General features: G+C 49.6%; 1 protein-coding gene across 1 annotated transcript; it reads left to right on the plus strand.

The window, feature by feature from the left end:
- Nucleotides 1–4,961: 4,961 nt before the first annotated feature.
- On the plus strand, nt 4,962–6,762 carry ATP5IF1 (ATP synthase inhibitory factor subunit 1). The gene is made up of 3 exons (XM_074976352.1): nt 4,962–5,122; nt 5,203–5,315; nt 6,485–6,762. The coding sequence occupies exons 1-3, from the start codon at nt 5,015–5,017 to the stop codon at nt 6,624–6,626; spliced, it is 363 nt and encodes a 120-aa protein (XP_074832453.1). The 5' UTR covers nt 4,962–5,014; the 3' UTR covers nt 6,627–6,762.
- Nucleotides 6,763–11,732: the final 4,970 nt, after the last annotated feature.

Below are 11,732 nucleotides of genomic sequence, written 5' to 3' on the forward strand. Positions count from 1 at the left end.
CATGGTCCCACACCAAAGGCTTTTATGTAAATTAGGCAGTCATGGGATAGGAGGAAAGATCCTTTCATGGATCGGGAATTGGTTAAAAGACAGAAAACAAAGGGTTGGAATAAATGGTAAATTTTCACAATGGAGGGGGGTAACTAGTGGTGTTCCCCAGGGGTCAGTCCTGGGACTGATCCTGTTCAACTTGTTCATCAATGATCTAGAAAATGAGGTAAGCAGTGAGGTGGCAAAGTTTGCAGATGACACCAAGTTGTTCAAGACAGTCAAAACCAAAAGGGATTGTGAAGAACTACAAAAAGATCTCAGCAAACTGAGTGATTGGGCAGCAAAATGGCAAATGAAATTTAATGTGGGTAAGTGTAAGGTAATGCACATTGGAAAAAATAACCCAAATTACACATACAACATGATGGGGTCAAATTTAGCTACGACAGATCAGGAAAGGGATCTTGGAGTTATAGTGGATAGTTCTCTGAAGACATCCACGCAGTGTGCAGCGGCAGTTAGTAAAGCAAATAGGATGTTAGGAATTATTAAAAAAGGGATAGATACTAAGACAAAAGATATCATACTTCCCCTATATAAAACTATGGTATGCCCACATCTTGAGTACTGTGTGCAGATGTGGTCTCCTCACCTCAAAAAAGATATATTGGCATTAGAAAAGGTTCAGAAAAGGGCGACCAAGATGATTAGGGGTTTGGAACGGGTCCCATATGGGGAGAGGCTAGAGAGACTGGGACTTTTCAGTCTGGAAAAGAGGCGATTGAGGGGCGATATGATAGAGGTATATAAAATAATGAATGGTGTGGAGAAAGTGAATATAGAAAAATTATTTACCTTTTCCCATAATACAAGAACTAGGGGACACCAAATGAAATTGATGGGTAGTAGGTTCAAAACAAATAAAAGGACATTTTTCTTCACACAGCGCACAGTCAACCTGTGGAACTCCTTGCCGGAGGAGGCTGTGAAGGCCAGGACTCTATTAGGGTTTAAAAAAGAGCTCGATAAATTTTTGCAGGTTAGGTCCATAAATGGCTATTAGCCAGGGGTAAAGTATGGTGCCCTAGCCTTCAGAACAAGGGCAGAAGATGGATGGCAGGAGATAAATCACTTGATCATTGTCTTCTGTTCTCCCTCTCTGGGGCACCCGGCATTGGCCACTGTCGGCAGACGGGATACTGGGCTGGATGGACCTTTGGTCTGACCCAGTTTGGCCATTCTTATGTTCTTATGACCCTTGGCTGATGACTGAGGGCAGGGGGTGTCTGAGGCAGTTGCTGAGGGTTCCATTCTCTCCCTTTTCGAGTCTCAGCCCAGCATGTCCATGGTGAGTGGCCCCTCTGACCTCATGCCATCTCCACATTCAGAGGTGGCTGCTGCCCCAGCCATGACTGGGAGGAGCCCTGAAGTGGCAGGCAGTGGCCTCGCCTTCCTGTCTCAGGAGGATGAAACTCTGGGCTTGACCCCAGCCGTCTCAGATGTGGATCCTGGAGGGCTGTGGGCATGATGCCTGCACCCAGTTGCTCCTTCTATCTCCTTTTTACCTGTCTTCCTCTGACCCCTTCACTGTCCCTCTCCCTTGCCCTGAGTTGCCTGAGGGTGCAACCAGCTGCCTAGTGAGGAGCAGTCTCCAGCTATGCATGTTGACCCCCTGGGTGTCCCTTGTGGGCTGGAGCTCCCACTATTCCCAGAAATCCCCAGAACCCAAGCCTTTGGTGCTGCAAGCTCTACAGTGCTGGGGCACCCTACCACCACCCTGCCCTGTGAGGCAACATAATTTCCTGGCACCATTGTCATTCAAGCTCCCAATCCCTTTCCTGTCCCTGATCCCTGCCCTATCCATACTCCTGGTCCCATCCCTGTCCCCAGTGCATGTCCTACTGCTGACCCCAATTCTCTTCATCCCCTTGATTCGCCTCCTGTTCCTCTCGTCTCCCTCCTACTTCACCTGGAGATACCATTACTGGACCTAACCAGGTTAGTCACAGAATCATGGGCACATTCTCATGTTCCTCAACTAACATCATACATGCCATCATGTGCCAACAATGCCCAGATGCTTTGTACATTGGACAGACTTCAAACTCTCTCAGACAAAGAGTTAATGGGCACAAAACAGACATCAAAACATTCCTGATCCACAAACCAGTTAGTCTACATTTTAATGGAGTGGGCCATTCTGTTAATGACTTAAGAGTTTGCATCTTATTGAAGAACAATTTTCACTCTGCTTTGGAAAGAGAGACTGCTGAACTCTCTTTCATATTCAAATTTGACACATGAAACTGCGGTTTGAACTGGGATGCAAATTTTCTGGGACACTATAGGGGCTCTTTTGCACACCTGGCTTAATCTAATTCTTGGCTCCCCCTCCCCCCGCTGCTCTCTGATTTGCTCACCTTGATAATTTTTTTCTGATTTGTCAACCTTGATTACTATTTTTGGTTCTCTATGCCTTAAATATTGAGTCTGTTCTGGTATGGCTATGGTCTGAAGAAGTGGGTCTGTCCCACAAAAGCTCACCTAATAAATAGGAGGATCGGAAAAGCAGCCACAACTCTGTCCAGACTCAGCAAGAGAGTGTGGAAAAACATCAAGTTGTACACCCACACCAAAATGCAATCTACAGAGCCTGCATCCTCAGCACCCTCCTTTACAGCAGTGAGTCTTGGACCCTGTACGCCTGCCAGGAAAAGAGACTGAATGTCTTCCACTTGCACTGCCTCAGGCACATCCTTGGAATATCGTGCAAGGACAGAATGTCCAACACCGCCGTCCTTGAGCAAGCTGGAATCCCAACCATGCACACCCTCCTCAGACAGCGGCGGCTCCGCTGGTTTGGCCACGTCCACAGGATGAATGATGGAAGCTGATCCCAAAAGACATCCTGTATGGTGAGCTAGCCTCTGGCAAAAGACCTCCCGGGTGCCCCCAGCTGCGCTACAAAGATGTTTGCAAGAGGGACCTCAGGGAGGCAGACATCGAGCCGGACAGCTGGGACGAGCTGGCAGACGATCGCAGCAGATGGAGGCAGGAACTACACAGGGGCCTTCAGAAGGGTGAGATGAGGATCAGACAGATAGCAGAGAAGTGAGCCCACAGAAGCACAGTAAGTACCTGCCAGACACCCATTACACATGCAACAGATGCAGCAAGGACTGTCACTCTCATGTGGGCCTTCACAGTCACAGCCGACGCTGCAAATGATGATCCCAAATGGAACTATGAAGGGCGCGATCCATAGCCTGTGTAGACTGAAGGATGCTACTACTACTACGTTCTGGTCTGGCTATGGTCTGAAGAAGTGGGTCTGTCCCACGAAAGCTCACCTAATAAATTATTTTGTTAGTCTTTAAAGTGCTACTTTACTGCTTTTTTCTTTTGATAGTATATAGACTAGCACAGCTCCCACTCTGTTACTAACAAACAGGGAAGAACTAGGAGGAGAAATAGAAGTGGCTGGCAACCTGGGCTGCAGTGACCATGAGGTAGCAGATTTCAGGAGCCTGACAAAAGGAAGAAAGGTGAGCAGTAAACTATAAACCCTTGATTTCAAAAGAGCAGGCTTCTACTTCCTGAGGCCGTGTCTACACTAGCCCCAAACTTTGAAATGGCCATGCAAATGGCCATTTCGAAGTTTACTAATGAAGCGCTGAAATACATATTCAGCGCCTCATTAGCATGCAGGCGGCCGCGGCACTTCAAAATTGACGCGGCTCGCTGCCACACAGCTCGTCCAGACGGGGCTCCTTTTCGAAAGGACTCCGACTACTTTGAAGTCTCCTTATTCCTATGAGCAGATGGGAATAAGGGGACTTCGAAGTAGGCAGGGTCCTTTCAAAAAGGAGCCCCGTCTGGACAAGCCACACAGCTACGAGTCGCCTCAATTTCAAAGTGACGCGGCTGCCCGCATGCTAATGAGGCGCTGAATATGTATTTCCGCGCTTCATTAGTAAACTTCAAAACAGCTATTTGCATGGCCATTTCAAAGTTTGGGGCTAGTGTAGACACGGCCTGAGAGAACTGATGGGTAGGATCCCTTGGGAAATGAAGATGAAAGGGAAAAAGAAGAACTGGCAATATTTTTAACAGGTCTTATTGAAGGCACAGGAAAAAACCATCCCACTGCATAGTAAGACATGCAAATACGGTAGTGTGCACAGTTCCCACTGATGGCAGGGTGGCCTAGAGGCTAGGCTGCCTTGCTGGGGCCTAGGGTGTGGGTCTTCAGCCCCCACCCCAGAGGCTTAAGGATAAGTTTGGGGCATGGCCCCTCAAATCTAGTTTTTCCACTGACAGGAGAAGGATTCTCTGAGGGGGCTCCCCCTTTGAGCCTGAGGCTCTACCCTCTGGCTCACTGGCAGCTTGCGCCAGCGCCAGAGCCTACCCCCTTGGCTGGTCAGCCCTGAACTGGGCTGGCTTCCCTCCTTTTATGCTCCTCCAGGCCTGACATGGCTGCAGGCGAACCAGGGTGGAGCTGACTGGCTGCGTCCACTGGCTGCCCTGAGGCCTCTGAAGCGCCCCGGGGACAGCCTAGGGGCTCCCCCGCTGCGGTCCGTGCCCTCACACCCGCCCGTTTTCCTGTCTCGCTGTCCCCCAAAGCCAGTTGGGGCTCGCGCTCGTTTGGCCCCGCAGGGGGGCTCGGCCCCCCAGGGTGGCGCTGACCAACACACGGCTGTCTGGGGTGCCCGTGCCTGGGGAGCTGGCGGGCGGTGGGAAATACGGCACGAGTGGGCGGGGCGTTGCGAGGGGAAGGGCTGGGGAGGCCCCGCCCCGCCCCGCCCCCGCGCCTGTGCGCTCCTCTCGCCCCGCCCGCCCCGCCTGCACGTGGTGCGACTCAGAACCCGCAGTGACGAACGGCGGCGCTGCGGTCACGTGGCCAAGCCGGGACACACCCCCCCAGCCGCCGCTGATTGGGCCGTGGCCGGCCGTTGAGCCCCGCCCCTCGCGCGCGCCGCTGTAGGGGTGGGCTGCGCCAGGCGGCCCGTGCGGCTCAAGGGCGATGGCGGCGGCGGTTGGGGTCGGGCTGCGCGGCGGCCTGCGCGGGGTCTGGGCGCTGCAGCAGCAGCAGCGGGGCTGGAGCTCGAGCTCGGGCTCGGGCGCCGAGCAGGTAGGGGCCGGGGCCGGGGCCGGGGCCGGGGCCGGGCGCCGAGCAGGTAGGGGCCGCCCCTGACGTGTCTCTCCCCGCAGCTGGGCGAGCTGGGCAAGGGGGCCGGCAAGGGCGGCGGCGGCGGCGGCTCCATCCGCGAGGCAGGCGGCGCCTTCGGCAAGCGGGAGGCGGCCGCGGAGGAGCGCTACTTCCGGTGAGTCTCCCCCGGGCTGGCTGGCGTGTGCGCTCCCGCGCCTGGCGCTGCGGGCCGGGGAGGCGTCGGACTATCCCCGCGGCGGCGCTCGCCAGGCCTGCGGGAGGTGTGGGCCGCGCGCCTCCTTAGTGACGTTACCCCGCGGCCCGTAGGAGCGGCCCGCGGCGCGCCTGGCCCGCTTGTCCTTCGCCGCCTGCGCGTGGCTGAGGCGTCTTCCCCGGCCGCTGCAAAGGGCCCCGGGGTGGCGGAGGGAGCCGGGAGCCAGAAACGCGGAGCTCTTTGCTTGGCTGCTATTCAAAGGGCCCTCCCACCCCGCCGTTCTTGCAACTACGTAGATAGCCTGTGGCTCCCAGCACCGCCTGCGACCTGGCAGCATAATGTAAACAGCGGGTAAGCCAGGTGCAGCCGCTGGGCTGGATCGAAGTGTTAGATGGGATGGATGCGGCCCATCGGCCAAATCTCTTCTGTTAAAAGATCTGCCTTGTGCAAGGACGGGCAGTCAGCAGCTCCTAGCGCAGGTTGTTTCGCCAGTGTTAGCACCTGCCATTTCCTGCAGTTCTTGTTGGTCCAAAGCTGTGTGGCCAAACCTGTGGACGCTCTGCTTTAGAAAAGGACATGGTTGCTTGGGGTTAAGCCTGTCAAATCACGTCCTATCCACTTAGTGCTCACCCTGCTCTTGTGCATACCCATCTCTGTAGGATCCAATCGCCATAGGTAGCCACCTGCATATGTTGTAGATCCTACAAACTCACCCATTCACAGCCTGATTTTTGTGTGTCAAAATTGTAGTGAATCCTGGTGACCTCTAGCCTCTTCTTGGGTCACTTCTGTCAGTTGCTAGATAGGACCAGGTGTGGTAAATATTAACAGGAAAGCAGTCCTGATGGACACCCTTGTAGGATATTTTACCTGCTTGGTGGGGGTTGGGAGTGTAGCTGACCAAAAGGCCTTTGTATGCCATGGTGCTAAGCTCTAGAGTCCTTCATACAGTCCAGCTGTGCCTGCAGGTCTGCTGAAGTGAAGGTGATTCAAGTAACTATGCAAGCTAAGAAACAGTATGCCTAGAACATACTGGTGGGTGGGGAGGGTGCTGTCTGTCTAAGTAGTTTGTTAATTTCAAACTCCCAAGTAACTTTATTTGTTTGAACTGGCCATGTACAATTGTGCAGGGAGAAGGAGAGAGAACAGCTGGCCTCTCTGAGGAAACATCATGAAGAAGAAATTGATCATCACAAGGAAGAAATAGAGCGGCTCCAGAAAGAAATTGAACGTCATAAGTACAAAATCAAGAAACTTAAAAATGATGATTAAACTGTTTGGTTTTTGTGTATAGCCAGTGATTCTCTTTGTAATCATTGCATTGTAGACTGTATGCTTGAACCAACAACCATAATCTAAATTTGCTCTTAGAGGATGTGCTACCAAAATAAAATTCAGTTGCCTGTTCTGTGTTGCAGTGGCTTTATGAAAATTTAATTTTTCTTTCTCAGCTCAACTATCACCTTAACAACATAAGAACGGCCATACGGGGTCAGACCAAAAGTCCATCCAGCCCAGTATCCTGTCTGCCGACAGTGGCCAGTGCCAGGTGCCCCTGTGGAGGTGAACTGAAGATAATGATCAAGCGATTTGTCTCCAGCTTTTGACTAAAGGCTAGGGGCACCATACTTTACCCTTGGTTAATAGCCATTTATGGACCTAACCTCCACAAATTTATCGAGCTCTTTTTCCAAACTCTGTTAGAGTGCTAGCCTTCCCAGCCTCCTCTGGCAAGGAGTTCCACAGGTTGACTGGGTGCTGTGTGAAGAAAAATTGTATTAGTTTTGAACCTACTACCCATTAATTTCATTTGGTGTCCTCTAGTTCTTATATTATGGGAACAAGTAAATAACCTCTCAATATTCACTTTCTCCACACCATTCATGATTTTATATACCTCAATCTCTTCTTTTCTAGACTGAAAAGTCCCTGTCTCTCTAGCTTCTCCTCATATGGGACCTTTTCCAAACCCTTAATCATTTTAGTTGCCCTTTTCTGAACTTTTTCTAATGCCAATATATCTTTTTTGAGGTGAGGAGACCACATCTGCATGCAGTACTCAAGATGTGGGCATACCATGGTTTTATATAGGGGAAGTATGATATTCTTTCTTATTCTCTATCCCTTTTTAATAATTCCTAACATCCTATTTGCTTTACGGACTGCTGCTGCACACTGTGTGGATGTTTTCAGAGAACTATCTACTATAATTCCAAGATCCTTTTCCTGATCTGTTGTATCTAAATTTGCCCCCATTGCATTGTATGTATATTTTGGGTTATTTTTCCCACAATCTCTTCATTCTAGAATTGCAGTCCTTTCTATGTATTTCTGTAGCCCACATCTGAGTAAATCAGACAAGGAAAAAGCATCATTTCAACCTGCAACAGGACCCTATGGATCTCACATTTTTATTAAAAACTAACACCTTCTTACTCCATATTACACCTTTCATGGAGCCATTTATACTTGTTTCCCAGCTTCAAATAAGCCTTCACCCTTGTTAAAGGGTGAGAGTGGGCTGGGAAATGATCTGTGAGAGACAGCTGGCATTGTAAGGAGGACTTGTTGGCCAACGTGCAATTAAAGAGACCCTGCTCTTTACACTGGAATAAAGTCTGGATACTGGGTGAAGCAACCAGGGTTTATAACAAGCTGGTGGAGTGATTCTGAATGTGGTCGAGTTTTAGAATGCACTGACTGACATGAATGGTTAGTTATATAGAAAGCTGAGAGTCAGAGGAAGGAATAGGAGCACACAGTAAGGAAATGAGCACAATCAATAAATAATCTGGGAGTTACATCTGACAAAGCAGGTCTTTGCCCACAAAAGTTTATGCTCCAAATTATGTTAGTCTATAAGGTGCCACACAACTTCTTGTTTTTGAAGACAGACTAACTGTTGCCTCTCTTATACTTGGAGTTAGAGTTTCTGTGCACAGTTTACAGAACATTTGATCTATAAACAAGAAGTCCTTTGAAGAATGCAATTGTTAACATCAATATGTGAAGTCGATATGTCTCATCTGTAACACTGATGTCTAAAGTGGTGATGTCTCTTCCGGCATCCTGATGTAGTCTTTGTATGGACATGACCATTCGTGCTGTCTACAGGATCAAAGCAGAAGGTAGTGAAATAATCCTGTCAATTGCCCTTTATAATCCAATACCCGACCCTGCAGCATCCCTTTCTGGAATGTGGCTGCATAGGGGGTTATTTACGCCAACTGGGATGACCTTCCCAGACTGCCAGGGAGAAGGGGGGCTTACCAGACTCTGTTTTGGAACAGCAACGAAGGGTCCTGTGGCACCTTATAGACTAATAGTAAAGTTTTGAGCATGAGCTTTTGTGAGCACAGACTCACTTCAGATGTTTTGGAACAGTGGTTCTTAGCAAGTGTCGTGGCTTACTTCAAAATTTTATCCTCTAATACACTGGAGAGGCTAGGGAAAATCACCTTTTTTGTACTCCTGTTGTGCTAATTTCCTTTTTAAAAATTTTCCTTATGCAAAAGTTTAAATTACCATATGCTGGTTCTGTTTTGCAGTCTTCCTAGGAGGGCTGTAAAAACCTATTTAATTGGTTAACTTGTTAAAAACTGTTTAACTGGATAATTGATTAAATGGGGTGGTGGGGGTTGGGGCAGCTGCTTCTGGGCAGCTGGGCTGTAGTCTCTCTCCCCAACCTCACCTCCAGCTGGGCAACAGCAGCCTCCCCAGCATCTCCTTCTGCCCCTCCCCCAGGGCTACTCCGAACTGGCTGGAGTGCCCAACCTGCACTGGCCCTATGGGTGAGACAGACTAACCATTTTCCCACAGCAGGCAAGAAGCTGCTTTAACCCATACCAGTTAATTAACTAGTAAGCCTCAGCTGGTAAGTAACACTCCTACTTCCCAGGTGCATGTGTAAATCCCCGTTTGAAAGGGTGGGTTATGTTACACTTGATACTATACAATTGTTCTGTTCTGGTCAACAGCTTTTTCCATATCTCTACTGACAGACCAACCTACTTAGCTGCTATGTAGCTTCTATAAGTAGAGAACTAAAAACAGATAATCAGCGAGGAAGACAGGGCAAGAATTATCACTCCTGCTTTACATTCTCCAGCTGCCAATCTGAGTTGGGGCAAATTTCCTAACATTCTATTTCCAAGTAGTAAGTAGTTTCAGCTTGTGCAGGCTAGTGCACTTAACTATACTGCAACTAATTAGTGCAGGGAAGTTGGTTGGACCTCAGGATTATGCGGCTGGAAGAGAGGCTTCTAACCAACTTCTGGGCAGTTCAAAGAGTCTTTGGTACAGAAAATGTTCTGAGTAGGATATAATTTCCACAGGCTGAATTGTTACTTTTATTTAAGTGTGCATAAAGAAATAAGCAGCTAGAAATAATTGCTTGCTGTACACTTTTCCTCCTTTTATGTGAGAAATTATGCAGCTGTTGTGTTGGCTTTTGTAAGTTCTAATATTTTCATTATGAGCAAGAGCTAGTGCCCTGTTGTGCTGGATGCCTTGCAAATAGAAAAGCTTATACAGTAGAACCCTGAGGTATGTGCACTCAAGTTGTGTGACTCTGAGTGGTGGGGAGCTGGCACCTGGATCCCAGCTCCCCACTGGACACAGGAGACAGGAACCTGGCTCCTCTGGGTAACATGAAATTTGACTTACGTGGCACTGTGCAGGAACACAACCTCTGCGTAAGTTGGGGGTCTACTGTATATTCTACCTCTACGTTTAACCTGACATTCTGCCTTGCAGAAAATTTCATTGTCAACTAACTAGCAGATGTTCCTAGGGTTTTCATCCTTATTGAGGTGCAGGAGTCAGGGCAGAGGGTTGGAAGGATTGCGGGGGGGGGGGGGGGGGGGGGTGCCTTGGGAGCATCCCTGAGGACAGATGCACTTGTGCTGCCTGGCCAGTGGCTGGCAGCTGGAGAGGCTGCAGTGGTGGAGCCTGCACTGTCCAAACCTAGCCAGCGGCTTCTCTAAGGAAGGGGAAGGGTGAAGGCTGTGGCAGTGGATGCTCCTAGCCAGGAGGCTGTGGCTGTGGCAACAGAAGCTGTGTTGGCTAGTCCTGGCCAATGGTTGCTCCCTGGATAAGGGAGAACAGTATGGGGCTTCTCCCCTCTCAGGTCTGATGCTGGTGCCAAGGGCTCAGGCCAGAGTGGTTTGGGATGAGGCTTTGTGGCACGTGGGGCTACTTACCAATGGCCAGTGGCCTGGAACATGCAGAGCCTTGGCACTGGCTGCAGCTGGCCACTCTAACAGGTGTTGCCAACACCACGTGGTCACTCTGCAGCATAACTGTCCTCTGCACCTGCTGCTTCCTCCTGCTCCCAACCCATAGTCATTACGGAGCATAACTGTTCCTGCTATCAGACCCCTGCCTTTCTGTTTAAGGAGGGAGAATCAGATTCCAGGCACATCCCATTGTCCTGGCGTAACCAAACACTGACCTTGCTTTAAGTTATCAGAGGAAGCTGTATACCAAATCTGATGGTCCTAGCTCTTATTTTGGAGTTCTTGAAGAATAAGACTCTCACAGACAGACACACAAATATCTAAAATATGTAGCAGAAGGTATTTCATTAACTTCTGGGGGCAGTTGCAGGGTGTTCTCAAATTGCCTGGCTGACTTATGTATGTATGCGTTCTCTGGATTTTCAGCCTTTTATTATTTTAAAAGAAGGTCTTGTCCCTTGGAATGAGAGACTGCTTCCAGCTCATCAGCTCCTGCTGAGGAGTGGAATCTGGGGTTTGCCCTTCTCTGCATGGCTTCTGGAAGCAACAGCATGTCCCCTTTAGGCTGGTTCCTAAGCGTAGGGTCAGCAAGAGGGCTCCAGATGCTGCCCCTACCCCAAGCACCACTTTTGCAGCTCCCATTGGCTGGGAACAACAGCTAGTGGGTTGCAGGAGAGTGCCTGCACACAGCAGTGCACAGAACTTCTTGGTTTTGTTTCTACATAATAGCCATCTGCAAGAGGGATATGGTGCTTTCAGGAGCTGCTTGAGGTAAGTGCAGCCCAAAACCTGCACCTCCAGCTGGAGCCCTCATGCTCTCCCACACCCTGAACCCAATTTCATGAGCATCCTTGGACTTCCATACAATTGCCCTAACGAGTCATCTCGGCAAGGTGCTGATGATGATACTGACTCAGAGACTAAGATCGCAGAGAGAAGAACATATAGCAGATGAGCAAGCATTGTTATGTAATTATGAGCAAATACCAGGGCAATAATGAGAGCACAGCGAGGGGCACTACTAATCAGGGAAGCTTTGAAAAACCTGAATGACCAGACAACGACATGGCAGTCATGTCTGATGCGTGCTGGCCTATAAATCCTATAAGCTCCTCATGTTCCCAATGCAACACAAACAATA

Source organism: Carettochelys insculpta, chromosome 24, assembly GCF_033958435.1.
Source record: "Carettochelys insculpta isolate YL-2023 chromosome 24, ASM3395843v1, whole genome shotgun sequence".
NCBI lineage: Eukaryota > Metazoa > Chordata > Testudines > Carettochelyidae > Carettochelys > Carettochelys insculpta.

Excerpts from the sequence above, each read along its gene's own strand:
- ATP5IF1 (XM_074976352.1), top strand. The coding sequence starts at position 5,015 with ATGGCGGCGGCGGTTGGGGTCGGGCTGCGCGGCGGCCTGCGCGGGGTC. Across the intron at positions 5,123-5,202 it reads CGGGCTCGGGCGCCGAGCAG|CTGGGCGAGCTGGGCAAGGG; the intron begins GTAGGGGCCGGG and ends CTCTCCCCGCAG. Across the intron at positions 5,316-6,484 it reads GCGGAGGAGCGCTACTTCCG|GGAGAAGGAGAGAGAACAGC; the intron begins GTGAGTCTCCCC and ends ACAATTGTGCAG.